The following is a 14,496-nucleotide window of genomic DNA, read 5'->3' as shown; positions in this document are numbered from 1 at the left end:
CAATCCAATTGTATAATCTTCTTTATGGGGGGGGGGGAGATCATTATGTAAATCTATAGTTTGCTAAGGCTGGTTTGCCAAAAACCGGACATAAATGCACATTTTTGGCAAAACCATTGTAGAACTCAGTCACATGACCATGGGATGCTATTATGGGCTGTAAATGGGAGCCAGTTGCTGAGCACTTGAAGTGTAGTCATGTGACTAGTGCGGCAATGATTGGAACTTCAAATTTGGGTCATAAGTACCCCCCGTCAGCGTTCTAGCAAACCTCCACTCCAACCAATAACTCTGAGACAGACATCGCTCAAAAGTTCTTTTTTATTTGGATAGTAACTGCAATAATCAAAACTACAAATGCGTCCCAAGTTAATACTTCCCCTCACATATGCGCACACTACTATGACCTTGAACTACAAAAAGAATGTTATTTTGTCCAACTACACATACCCCAAGAACTTCCACCCTCTCACTTTCCCAGGCTCAAAATGTAGCAGCGTGGGAGCATCTGGTTTCAATGTGGCTTCCAAAGCTGACAACCCCTGGTCATAACTTCAAACGGTCACTAAAAAACTGCTCATAAGCCAAGGGCTACCAGTATAAGGCTGATTATATACCTATTTTCCATTTAGTGATTGTTTCCTAACCATCCCCAGCAGGAACTCATATTTGCTGGAGCAAAAGAGAATGGGTTCATGAACCATAGAAAATATAGCACCAATTTGATCAAGAGTAGGGGTGTCAAGCTCGATTTCACTGAGGGCCGCATTGAGGGTTGTGTTTGACCTTGGGGGTCCAGGGAAGGCGTGACCAGCTCAGCATCACTTGTGTCAGGGGCGCCTGTGGTTGCCCAAGCATCTGCCCATGAAAATGGGCTCCTGGGCTCAGTTTTCGGCTGCAATGGCCTTCTGCAACCTTCTGCCAGCGAAAACGGAGCTTGGGAGGGCAGCCTGTGGCCCTTGCGGGCTCCATTTTCACTGGCAGAGGCACTGCGGGCTGGTCCTTCACTGTTTCCAGGGTGGCCCTGCGGGGAAGATCTAAGCACCCTGTGGGCCAGATCCGGCCCCTGGGCCTTGAGTTTGACACCCCTGATCTAGAGGTTAAGGCACCAGGCTAGAAAGTGGGAGGCTGGGAGTTCTAGTCCTGCTTTAGCCATGAAAGCTGGCTCGGTGCCTTTGGCCGGTCCTTCTGTTTTAAGTCTAAGTCACCTCAAAGAGTTATTGTCATGGGATAAATAGGTAGAGAAAGGAGAATTAAGATATGTTCGCCACCTTGAGTTATTTAGAAAAATAATAAAGATGGGATTTTAAAAAATCTTTTTAAAAATGGGTCTGGAGTACCCCCATTATCTGGTCGAAGAAAATTGAGCATGGTTGCTAATACAGTGCAATCAAAGCTTGAATTGCACTGTTGCAGCCGCCATCTTGACTTGTTGCACGGAAAACGCACACTTCACAATTCTACTTTATTTTTTACTTCATTTTTTTCAATGTTTTTATTTTTATTAAATATAGAAAGAACAAATATTTCAGTGTCTCTATAAACAGTGTGTTGTCTGGGTACAATTAATTTGAGCCATAATCATTAGCTTTCCATCCTTCCGAGGTGGGTAAAACAAGGACCCAGATTGTTGGGGGCAAGTTGCTGACTCTATAAACCGCTTAGAGAGGCCTGTAAAAACACTGTGAAGCAGTGAAGCAGTATATAAGTCTGAGTGTTATTGCTAAGTCTTATCATGATAATAATAGTATTCATAATATGAACATTAATCATATAATAGCAGTAATGCCTCCTCATAACATTAATAAACATAATGTTTAAATAAAATGTTTAAATAAAATAATGTTATGTTATTTAAACATAATGTTTAAATAAAAATTAACATTAAACATATAATGACAATAGTGCTTACATATCCATTTGGTGAGCCATTTTTACAAAATTAGTCATTCTCTTGTATTTTTTTTTTAAAAAAAACCTAACTTCCGTTTCTTCTCGTTAACCATTGATAAAACAAATCCCATATTAAAAAAAATAGTCAGGGTCTTCCTTATCCTTAATTTTAAGTGTTAGTTTATTCATTTCTGCACATTCTAATACTTTTCTATTACATTCTCTTCTGTGGGTACAATTCTACCTTAAAGGAGGATAAGTCCCAGCTGGCTTGGTCAGTCTATATAAGCAGGACAGGGGAAAAAATAATCTTACTTCATCCTTCCCCATTTCAGACGGGCGGCCAATTGGTGTAGAAGGAATTCAGGTTCTTGGAACTGGCAATCTGATGATTTCGGACCTCACCGTCCAGCACTCTGGGATATATGTGTGTGCAGCCAATAAGCCCGGCACAAGGGTGAGGAGGACAGCCCAAGGAAGACTCGTGGTGCAAGGTAAGAACTTTTCTCGCTATATCATTCCTTAGGGGGAAAAATAGTCTTTTTTGGTACTCATCTTGCCTCCCTGAACCAATTAATGATGAGTACCAGGGTATCTCTGTATGAATGAATGAATGAATGAATGAATGAATGAATGAATGAATGAATTCTTTATTAGACACACAAGGAATTTGTCTTCGGTGCACAAGCTCTCAGTGTACATAAAAAGAAAAGATACATTCGTCAAGAATCATAAAGTACAACACTTAATGATAGTCATAGGGTACAAATAGGCAATCAAATCAAATCATACTAGGAAACAGTCAATATAAATCGTAAGGATACAAGCCACAAAGTTACAGTCATACAGTCACAAGTGGGAGAATGATGAGAGGATTAATAGTAATAGTAATGCAGACTTAGTAAATAGTTGGACAGTGTTGAGGGAATTATTTGTTTATCAGAGTGATGGCATTCGGGGAAAAATGGTCCTTGTGTCTAGTTGTTCTAGTGTGCAGTGCTCTATAGCGTCATTTTGAGGGTAGGAGTTGAAACAGTTTATGTCCAGGATGTGTGGTCAACACATGTAAAAGGTCAACACAGTCAAATACCAATTCTTTCCTTCCTATTTGTATAGTTTATATTTTGGCTTCAATAGATCCAAGTTTCATTCTATGATATAAGACCCTCCAGGAGAAGAGCTTTGTTCTTCTATGGTAGCAAAAATAAAAATAAAAAATGTGGTAATATTTTTCTCCACTGACATGTTTGATTCAAAGCTTTCCAGAGAATGCCACCTAGAGCCAGCACCTCAATGCAGCCGATGAAGTGAGCTTTACTCGCCACAGCTAATGCTCTTTTCATCAAATCCGTCCACATAATTTTTTTCGAGTTGTGCTGAAAGCAATCAGGCGAAATCCTGCCGATGCAGATGCATTTCTTAATCACTAGTAAAATACAGCTCATCAGTCTGGAACCCACATTATGTATCTGATATTAGCACAGTTGAGAAAGCCCAGAATTATTTCACAAGAAGAGTTCTCCACTCCTCTACTCGTTGTGCCACCAGACTTGAAATTCTAGACCTAGAAAACCTTGAATTACGCCATCTTCGGTCTAATCTAAGTATGGTATATAAAATCATACATTGCAATGTCCTACCTGTCAATGAATATTTCAGCTTCAACCATAACAATACAAGAGCAAACAATAGATTCAAACTCAAGGTTAATCGCACCAAACTTGATTGCAGGAAATACGACTTCAGCAACAGAGTAGTCAATGTCTGGAATACTCTACCTGACTCTGTGGTTTCTTCCCCAAACCCCCAAAATTTTAACCTTAGACTGTCTACTATTGACCTCACCCCTTTCCTAAGAGGTCTGTAGGGGCCGTGCATAAGCGCACCAACGTGCCTACTGTCCCTGTCCTAATGCCCTGTTATTCATACCCATTTCATGTACTCATAATCATGTTCCTAATTATATCTGTTGTTTCTTTTATTTTTCTTATATGTACCCATTTCATGTATTCATAACTATGTATATACTTATACCTATTATCTTGTAAGCGATTGACAAATCAAATATAAATAAATAATAAATAAATAAATAAATAAATAAATAAAGAAAGAAAGAAAGAAAGAAAGAAAGAAAGAAAGAAAGAAAGAAAGAAAGAAAAGTTGGTTGGTTGGTTTATTTTTCTGGTTCTGTTCCGGGAGAAGAATACGACGGAGGAGGAGGAGGAGAAAGGAGGGGGGAAGATGAGGGGGAAGAAGAAGGGAGGAGGAGGAGGAGATGAGGAGGGGGAAGGAGAAGGAGAAGGGAGGAGGAAGATGAGGGAGAAGAAGAAGGGAGGAGGAGGAGGAGGAGATGAGGAGGGGGAAGGAGGAGGAGAAGGAGAAGGGAAGAGGAAGATGAGGGAGAAGAAGAAGGGAGGAGGAGGAGGAGATGAGGGGGGGAAGGAGGAGGAGGAGGAGAAAGGAGGGGGAAGAAGAAGGGAGGAGGAGGAGGAGATGAGGAGGGGGGGAAGGAGGAGGAGAAGGAGAAGGGAGGAGGAAGATGAGGGAGGAGAAGAAGGGAGGAGGAGGTGGAGATGAGGAGGGGGAAGGAGGAAGGAGGAAGAGGAGGAGAAGGAGAAGAAGGAGACGAAACAGGAGAAGAAGGAAAAGGAGAAGAAGAAAGAAGAAGAATCAAGGAGGATAAGGAGAAGAAGAGGAAGAGAAAGGGAAGGAAAAAAAGAAAGAAAAAAGAAGAAACAGAAACAGGAGAAGGAGAAGAGGAAGAGGAAGAAGAAAACTTAAGAAACGAGGTGATTCCCACGCTGACTCTCCCCCTTTTTCACTGCAGGATTGGGACTCTACCCCTGATCTGGGAATCGGTGGAAATCCTTTGAAATCGTGTGTGTGTCTGTGTGTGTGTGTGTGTGTGTGTGTTGTTGTGCACAAGAAAAACCTGCCCCTCCCGCCTCCCCTGCACTGCCAGCTCCTAACGACAATTCCGAAAAGCCACTTTTAATGACCGCGGCCAGAAAAGGGGTTTCTTGAATGTTTGCTGAGTCTTCAGTCTCCATGGTGAAGGTTTTTTTTGCAGAGAACGCCTTTTTACAAAAAAAAAAAAAAAGAGAGAGAGGGTGGGGGGAAATAGAGGAGGTAGATAAAACAACTCAGCTGGCAGCCCAGCCTTGAATGCTCCCTTAATCCTTTCCTGATTACGATCCCTCATTTTGTCTTTGAAGTCACCCGCTTCCCCTTTCTCATCAGCTTTTCTTGGGAACGGTTTGGGCTTGACGAGTTTCAGAATTTTTTATTTTTATATATATATGTATATATATATATATATATATATATATATATATATATATATATATATATATATGTATATATATATATGTATGTATGTGTGTGTGTATACACACACACACACACACATATACATATATATATATGTGTGTGTTTTCTTAAGTTTTCGCGGGTAGTTACATGTATGGTATTCAGCTTTGTTCGGGTATTTTCCCATGTCATTTAAAGTTGTAGCAACGTTTTGGCAGAATCTCATCTGCCATCATCAGGCTTCTGTATTGTGTTCTGTATTGTGTTCTGTATTGTGTTCTGTATTGTGATGAGATTCTACCGAAACATTGCTACAACTTTAAACTTTCTCTCTTTTCTTATTCTTTCTTTCTTTACTTACTTGTGAGCAGGTAGAAAAACTAAAGAAAAATAAAGATAAGAAGTGGCTTACATTTTTTTTTACTGCAGTTCCAAATAAATATATTATCCACCCCCCTTTAAAGTTACATCATAATTCCTCTCCATGTTTTACTCTTCCTAATTATTATCAAATTCATTCATCATCCATTCATTAGTTTTCTGTTTCTGCAAAGAGGCCTACAGCTTCATCGTAAACAGTTTCCAGTGAATGGCAAATGTACTTGTTGTCTTTTCCTTAATCAAACAAGTCAATGTTGCCTCTTGGTCTTTATTTCTTAGCTTCACTTGATGGCAAATTCCATCCATCTGTTCCTCCCTTTTGAAAACAAATTGTGGCCCCTTTCATTCATCTTGTGTCTCCCAACCTTTTCCTGGACTTCAGTTCTCTTTTATCCCATGGAAAAGAGCATGTTGCTTCCTCTGGTGTAAACGCAACGATTTTCCTACCCCCAAATAAAAAGTTTACACGATTAGTTGACCCTCAGAGGTGTCTGCAGGATATGATCAAAACATCAAGGTAGTAACTGTATTGGTGCAGCTGCCCCCATTTTTCATCTGCATCGTACTGACATCCCTGGATGGTAAAGTTTGAGAAGGACCTCTTAGATTCCTGGGGTCTCTGGTGAGAAGATTAGTCTGTGTGATGGATTTGATGATGGACGTATTCCTGAGCAAACACACAAGTTGTCATTAGCCTCTACCAACCAAGTGTCCTTTAGAGAGGTTAAGAATACAATTCCACAAATTCCACACCAGCATAGTTGCCAGCAAATCATGGGGCAGGCGGGGGAAACCAATTTGTAACAAACTTGTATGAGTTCCTTTCTGCAGTTTAAGAGCCTTGTACATGTTGTTAGTTGCAAAGTTGTGTCTGACCCATTGCAACCCGATGGACAACGTTCCTTCAGGCTTCCTGTCCTTTACCATCTTCTGGAGTCCATTTAAGCTCACGCCTACTGCTTCAGTGACTCCATCCAGCTACCTCATTCTCTGCCTTCCCCTTGTTCTTCTATTGCCCTCGATCTTTCCCAGCATTGGGCTCTTCTCCAGGGAGTCCTTCCTTCTCATGAGGTGGCCAACGTCTTTGAATTTCATCTTCAGGATCTGGCCTTCTAAAGAACATGTCCATGTTAGGTCTACCAAATAACAGAACAACAGAGTTGGAAGGGACCTCAGAGGTCTTCTAGTCCAACCCCCTGCTCAAGCAAGAGACCTTGTACCATTCCACACAAATGGTTGTGGTGTCTTTTCTTGAAAACCTCCAATGATGGAGTACTCATAACTTCTGAAGGCAAGTCATTCCACTGGTTGATTGTTCTCACTGTCGGGAAATTTCTCCTTAGTTCTAAGGAATTCTTAGTTCTCTTTTTGGTCCCTCCTGTGTTAATGTTGAAGTAGAACTTAAATGCAAGATATTTGCATTTTGGCAGTTTGTAATCCCCAAATATATGTAATAATGATGAATAGAGATATATTTTAAAAAAGACGAATAAAAGATAAAAAGAAAAAGAAAATCTCAGCTGAAAAAAAAAATAGGAACTCAATGGAGAGTAAAAAATGAAATATCAGCTTGTAGTTACTCATAGTCCTTGAATTATGACCAAGTGACCAACTCAATTTTGCAATCTTTTTGCAGCAGTTGTTAAATGAAGCAGTGGCTTGTTGTGAGCCAATCTTCTCCAAAACTGGAAATAAATGCCAGTTTTCAGCAAACCAGTCATTCAACGTGGCCTGTTAGCAGGGGTGGGATTCTACCAGTTCAGACTGGTTTGAGCGAACTGGTTATTCCGGTGATCATTTGGCCCCATCCACCCACCCCGGCCCTTTTCCTGTGCTTTATTTCCTTGTTCTTAAGCACAGCTGATTTGCGCAGCAGAGCAGTTTGCTGCGCCATCAGCTGTTTTACTTACTGGGGATGCAGTAGAAGGCAAGTATTATAGCTAAAAATTGTCTTTTCTAAATGCTGTGTGTGCTCTCACTGAACTGGTTTTTACACTGTTTGAATCATACCACTGTCTGTTAGATGCTGCAAATAGCCCAAATGCAGGTGTTGAGCACCCAAAGGGGGGAAGGGGGGGAATCAGAACTTCAAATCTGGGCCATAAGTAGCTTTTGGGGAATCTTTGAATGGTCCCTAAGCAGCCATTTGTAAGTTGAGGACTTGTGTGCAGAAGGCATCAAAGAAGACCACATCCAGGAGTTTAATGCAAGGCATCTATTTGCCTCCTTCTCTCAGTAGAATTCTTTTATTGGCCAAGTGTGATTGGACACACAAGAAATTTGTCTTGATGCAAATGCTCTCAGTGTACATAAAAGAAAAGATACATTCATCAAGAGTCAAGAATCATCAGGTCCAACACTTAATAATAGTCATAAGGTACAATAAGCAATCAAATCATACTAGGAAACAGTCAATATAAATTGTAAGGATACAAGCAATAAAGTTACAGTCATACAATCACAAGTGGAAGGGGATGGGTGATAAGGAGTGATGAGAAGATTAATAGTAATAGTAATGCAGACTTAGTAAATAGTTGGACAGTGTTGAGTGAATTGTTTGTTTAGCAGTGATAGCATGCAGAAAAAAGCTGTCCTTGTGTCTAGTTGTTCTGGTGTGCAGTGCTCTATAGCATCGTTTTGAGGGTAGGAGTTTATGTCCAGGATGTGAGGGGTCTGTAGATATTTTCACAGCCCTCTTTTTGACTTGTGCAGTATACAAGTCTTCCATGGAAGGCAGGTTGGTAGTAATTGTTTTTTTTTTTTTTTTCTGTAGTCCTAATTACATTCTGAAGTCTGTGTCTGTCCTGTTGGGTTGCAGAACCCAACCAGACAGCTATAGAAGTGCAGATGACAGACTCAATCATTCCTCTGTAGAACTGTATCTCTTCCCCACTGGCTGTCAGTGTGCTTTTTGGTGTCTTGGAACCCTGATGGATGAACTGAGGCTCAAACGCCTCTGAAGTAACACTCATGTCCTTCAGTGTTGAATAGGCTGCTCTTCGCATTCCTTCTCTCTATGGTCTCCTTCAGAATAAAAGACCTCTGGTGCCCCAGCGAGTATTAACAACTCCTCGGCTGTCCCAGAGTTGCCTGGGAGCTGCTGGACTCTGAAAGCCCTTCTGTTTACCTTCCTTCCATTGTTTGCGCATCTTTGCTTTTCCCGTATGGAGCTCCATGCCAGGGTTTCAGGGCACCGTGGTGGAGAGATGTCCGTGGAATGCATTTACAGGGCCTCGTTCACGCAACAAAGGTAATCGGACTGGGCGAAACCAAGACACTGAAAGTGCACAATTTGCTGACCTTGGTAAGGGTTAACCACAGCTAGATTTTTGTGGGTTTGGCCGTTATACAAACAGAGTCTTTGGTTAGTTTATTGTTCAGTTTATTATGCAAATCCTCGATCTAAGATTGTTTTTTTTTAAGCTGGCTGATTAAACAAAGTAAGCATCTTATGATGCTGAGTCAAGCTGTTCTCCAAACTACCTGAGGGCAGGACAAGAAGCAATGGAGGGAAAATAATCAAGGAGAGAAGCAACCTAGAACTGAGGAGGAATTTCCCAACAGTTAGAACAATTAATCAGTGGAACAAGTTGCCTCCAGAAGTTGTAAATGCTGGACATTTTTAAGAAGAGATTTGATAACCTTTTATCTGAAATGGTATAGGGTTTCCTGCCTAAGCAGGGGCTCGACTAGAAGACCTCCACGATCCCTTCCATCTCTGTTTATTCTATTCTATTCTATTCTATTCTATTCTATTCTATTCTATTCTATTCTATTCTATTCTATTCCATTCCATTCCATTCCATTCCATTACATTACATTACATTACATTACATTCTTTTTCTATCCTATCCTATTCTATTCTTATTTTACTGTACTCTACACTACTCTACACTGCTTTATTCATTCTATTCTATTCCTTTCTATTCTTTTTGTATTCCTTTTCTATTCCTATTCTATTCTATTCTATTCTATTCCTTTTCTATTCCTTTTCTAATCTATTCTTATTCTTATTCTTATTCTTATTCTACTCTACTCTGTTCTATTCTATTCTAAAAGGTTCGTTTAGAAAAAGATCCCCTTTTGAAGATGGAATATGATTGGCAGAGAAGAGAAAAACTCAGTCACTCTATTCACACCACAGATGTTTTGCAAAACCAGTGGCTGCAGCCACACATGTTAAGCCTAGTTAGAGTTCATGTTGCTGGGCTTTGTGGCTTAGCCTATTGGTCCCCAACCTTTATGGCTTGGCGGCCTGGCAGAGGGAGAGAGGGGAACTGGCCCATGCACATGGTGGGCCAGTGCGTGCACATGCACCGGTCTGCCGCTCGCACTAGTCAAAGCAGCATGTGTGTGCCAGCCAGCCATTCATGTGGCCCGCTTCCAAACCAGCCATGGCCTGGGGGTTGGGGAAAACCCCGGCTTAGCATATGATGTGAATGTGAGCTACTTGAGTTATTTATGGCTGAATGTACTGTGAAAAATCCACTAAGTATGTTATTTGCCCAGCCTCTGGAGCAGGGGTCACCAATCTTTTGGTCCTCACCAAACTCATAATTTTAAGTCCCGTGGACCACTAATATGAACTTTGACTGATGGTGGTTTGCTGACGTTGTTAGGTATAACATTAATACCAAATATGGTTTGGGTGAATAAATATATAAAACTTAGATATCATGGTTTAAGTGCTTATCACTTTAAGCACAATGCAGCAGGCAATTAGCCAATTAAGGGTGCGGTTAGAAGTTACAATATAAGGAAGCATTAGAAGCTGGAAAGCTTACTGTTACTGGCTGTAACTGTGTGCTGCTGCGACTAACTGTGTCTTGCTGTTACTAACTGTGATTACTGACTGTGAGTGCCTGTGACTGAACTGTTTTTGTTTGCTACTGTTTGCTGAATATCCAGCGTTTGTTTCTCTGGAGAGTGAAACCGGAGGAGGAGAAGATATCTTTATCGGCTGATAAAGATATTGCAAGGACTCTTAACTTGGACTATACTAGTGAGTCATACTGGATGAAAATACTGTGAATGAATTAATGGACTGAATGACAATGCTTAAACTCTAACTGGATTAAAAACTATTTAAACTACAAACAGTGTTTGTGTTCAGTGTGTGTATACTCTGGGGCCCTTCCGCTCTCCTTCCCTTGCCTGGCTTGACTACTGCTGCAATACTCTTCTAGGGGTTAATCCCCCAAACCCTAACATTGGTTATGGGCCCAGCAGCATAGTCTAACTAACCAGGATATAGCAGAGAGAGTTGGTGTGAGTTGCACATTACTGTAAAAACAAACTGTTTTAATTAGTTTAAAATAGTCAAAATATCTGAAGAGCAATGGCACAAGTAAATTTGTCACAACTGTCCATGATATCCAGGCTGGATGGAACAAACTATGTTTCATGGTCAATGAAATGTAGTTTACTTCTACGTAGAGAAGGTTTGTGGGACATTATAGCAAACCCACCAGATGTGAGTAGATGGGATCCTGCTAATGATGATGATAAAGAAAAGTTACAAGACTTTAAACTGAAGAATGAGCAGGCTTTATGCATCATAGGACTGACTCTTCTGTGATCAGCAGCTTGTCCATATTCGTGAGAAGAAAATGCTGCAAACTGCTGGGAGAACCTCAGGAAGATTTATGTTCGGGACAGTGTAGGAGCACATATAAATCTTACACGGAAGCTTTTTCGAACGCATCTTCAGAGGAATGAAGATATGTTAGTTCATTTAAACTGTATGAAGAGCATTTTTCAAGAATTGCAAGAAAAAGAGCTTATATTTAATGAACTGCAACAAGTCTACATAATATTATCTTCATTAGATCAAAGCTATGATGACTATGTGACTTCGTTAGAGGTATTGCCAAAAGAAAGCCTCTCATTAACCGAGATTACAGGCAGGCTACTAGAAGAAGCCAGAAGAAGGCGTGAGCGTGACGAGCTGAGAGAAGATAAGAAAGAAGAGAAATTATCTTCAAAGCTTGAAAGAAACCAGCAAAGCAAAGTAAAGCACCCGAAGAAGAGAATTTATCTTCGACAGCATACACAATTAAAAAGTGCTTTAATTGTGGAGGCAGAGGACATTTGGCAAGATTTTGCAAAAAGAGAAAAAGCCAGAATGTAAAAAAGCCAAAGAAAGCATTTGAACTAGCCACGTTTAACAACTCTGATGTGAAGAATAATTTATGGGTGGTTGACAGTGGCGCATCCCACTGCATCACAAGAGATAAGACAAAATTTATAAAAATGTCTACAAGTTCTCAACATATATCTCTTGCCAATGGCTGGAACCTGAAAGCGAAAGGTCAAGGTTTTGCACGTTGTCCGTACATAAACCAGGATATAAAAATGTTGTATGTACCGCAACTAAAGTTTAATTTGCTTTCAGTAAGGGTATTAGATAAATTAGGTTATGTAATTACTTTTAAAGATAATAATTGCATAATTGAAAAAGATAACAAAAGGGTAACTGCAGCTTTAAATGGAACATTATATGTCTTAGATAATAGTAAGAAAGGGGAGGCACAAACTGTATTTAATAATATAAAGCCTCATGATGAATGTATCCATTTATTGCATAGGCGTTTGGGGCATGTAAATTTTAAAATGCTAAAACGTACAGTTGAGTTATCTGAAGGAATAAGGTTAAAACCTTGTGATAAATATTTGCGTTGTAATGTTTGCTGTGAAGATAAGAGCAAAGTATTGCCTGCAAATAGGCTAAATGGTTTCAAAACAAAAGAACCTTTAGAAGTAGTATTTGCAGACATAATAGGTCCAAAGAAACCCAGTATGGGGGTGCTAGATATATACTGAGCATTATGGATCATTATTCTAGATATGGGTTTTGCTATTTAATGAAAAGCAAAACTGAAACATATCAACATTTTTCAATTGGCTTAGGTTTGCTGAAAGAAAGTCTAAACGGCAACTGATAACCCTGGTGACAGATAATGGCACGGAATTTGTTAATAACAAATTCCAGAACAGACTTAAGATAGCTGGAATAGAGCATAAGAAGTCTGCTCCATACAGGCCAGAACATAACGCTTTTATTGAAAGAAGAGGCCAAACACTACAGGCAATGGTTAGAACAATGTTAAATGATTCTGGGTTACCTGATTCTTTGTGGGGGAGGCTACAATGTGTGCTAATAACATATTGAACAACGTTGTTAATACAACAACAGGTGAAATACCATTCACCAGATGGCATGGCAGGAAACCTGATCTAAGTTACCTGCACACATTTGGTGCACCAGCATGGGTGCATATTCCTGCACAACTCAGAAAAAAAAGGGCAACATAGAGCTAAAAGATTTTTCTTCGTTGGTTATCAGGCAAACCATAGGGCATATAGATTTTGGGAGAAAGGCACATCTAAAGTGTTATGTAGTGCTAGTGCCCAATTTCTAGAACATGAAGGATGGGAGAAATTAGAACAGGATGCCAATAAAGATGTAATTATTGAATCCTATAGAAATCCCATTAGTTATCCCTGTAACTTTAAAAATAAAGTAAAGAGACAAATACAGGATGAAATAGTGCCCATAAAGGAAGAAACAGATTCAATAGCTGAACAGGATGAGGAAGATGAACAGGTAGTAGTTCAACAAAGTCCTCCTGTAAGCCCTGTAATTCCCAGAAGAACTACACGTATATCTAGACCACCTGATAGGTACCAGGCTAACACAGTGTGTCAGATTAATCAAGTTCCTAATTCTGTTGAAGAAATTAAAAAGTATCCTAATAAGGAAAAAGAAAGATGGTATGCAGCAATTAATAAGGAACTGAATTCATTAAGAGATATGAAGGTGTATGAAAATGCCAAATTACCTGTAGGAAAGAAATCCATTGGCTGCAAATGGATATTTAAGGTAAAAATAGATAAAGATGGTAATTTAATCCATAAGGCAAGGTTAGTAGCCCAAGGTTTTAGGCAGAATGCTAATGACTATGATGAGGTGTTTGCACCTAGTCTTAAGGCAGCAACCTTGAGGGCAGCTTTAGTGTGGGCAGCTAGTAAAAACTATATAGTTAACCATTTAGATGTGGAAACTGCTTACTTGCACGCCCCATTAAAACATATTATTTATATGAATAAACCTGTTGGTATTAAAAGTGAAAATAAGGATAATAATGATTGTTGGTTGTTAAAGAAAAGCCTCTATGGTCTTAAACAATCAGGCTATGAATGGAACCAGTATATTGTAAAGGAACTAGACAATATAGGATTTAAAGCTGGTTTAGCCGATCCATGTCTGTTTAAGAGGGAGACAAATGGGAAAGTATCATTATTATTACTATTCACAGATGATATTGCTTTGATAACTGAAACTAATGATGAAGCAAATAAAATAATAGCATCATTAGGAAAGAGAATAAAGATCAAGCAATTAGGGGAGATAAAGAAGTATCTCGGTTTGAATATAAAGAAAACACGGAAAGGTTTTAAGATATCTCAGGAAGATAAGATAAGCAAATTGCTAAAAGATTACAAGATGGAGCTTTGTAAGCCAGCTAAGACTCCAATGAGTCAGGAGTTTAGCAACACTGATGTACAAAGCCCTGAGTTTGATAAGGTGATTTATCAATCTTTAATTGGTAGTTTGAGTTATATTAGTAATTGGTCTAGACCAGATATTTCATACTGCGTGAATCAGTTGGCTAGATTCAATTCTGCACCATGTGAAAGACACTGGATTGCAGCTAAGAGGATATTAAGATATCTTAAAAAGACAATGAATTATTCATTGTATTTAGAACCAAAGGGTGATTTAATTCTGTGTGCTTATGCAGATGCTAGCTTTGCATCAGAAAGAGACACTAGAAAGTCGACTTCAGGAACAGCCATAATGCTGGGTAATACATTAATAGGCTGGAAGTCAATAAGACAACAGCATATAAG

At 39.6% G+C, this 14,496-nt stretch overlaps 1 protein-coding gene across 2 annotated transcripts in view; it reads left to right on the top strand.

Moving 5' to 3' along the window:
• IGDCC3 (immunoglobulin superfamily DCC subclass member 3) overlaps positions 1–14,496 on the top strand; it is a 128,733-nt gene that overhangs the window by 75,721 nt on the left and 38,516 nt on the right. For both annotated transcript variants that reach the window (XM_087972846.1, XM_087972845.1), the window contains exon 6: positions 2,229–2,387. In XM_087972846.1, the coding sequence (XP_087828972.1) occupies positions 2,229–2,387 (159 nt within the window). The remainder of the gene's footprint in view (positions 1–2,228; positions 2,388–14,496) is intronic.

The sequence above is a fragment of the Notechis scutatus genome, chromosome 11, assembly GCF_049901735.1.
Source record: "Notechis scutatus isolate UNSWTSFEM ecotype Mainland chromosome 11, rNotScu1.2, whole genome shotgun sequence".
Taxonomy (NCBI): domain Eukaryota; kingdom Metazoa; phylum Chordata; class Lepidosauria; order Squamata; family Elapidae; genus Notechis; species Notechis scutatus.
Note: the sequence above shows the minus strand (reverse complement) of the source record. Positions and strands in the feature narration are given on the sequence as shown.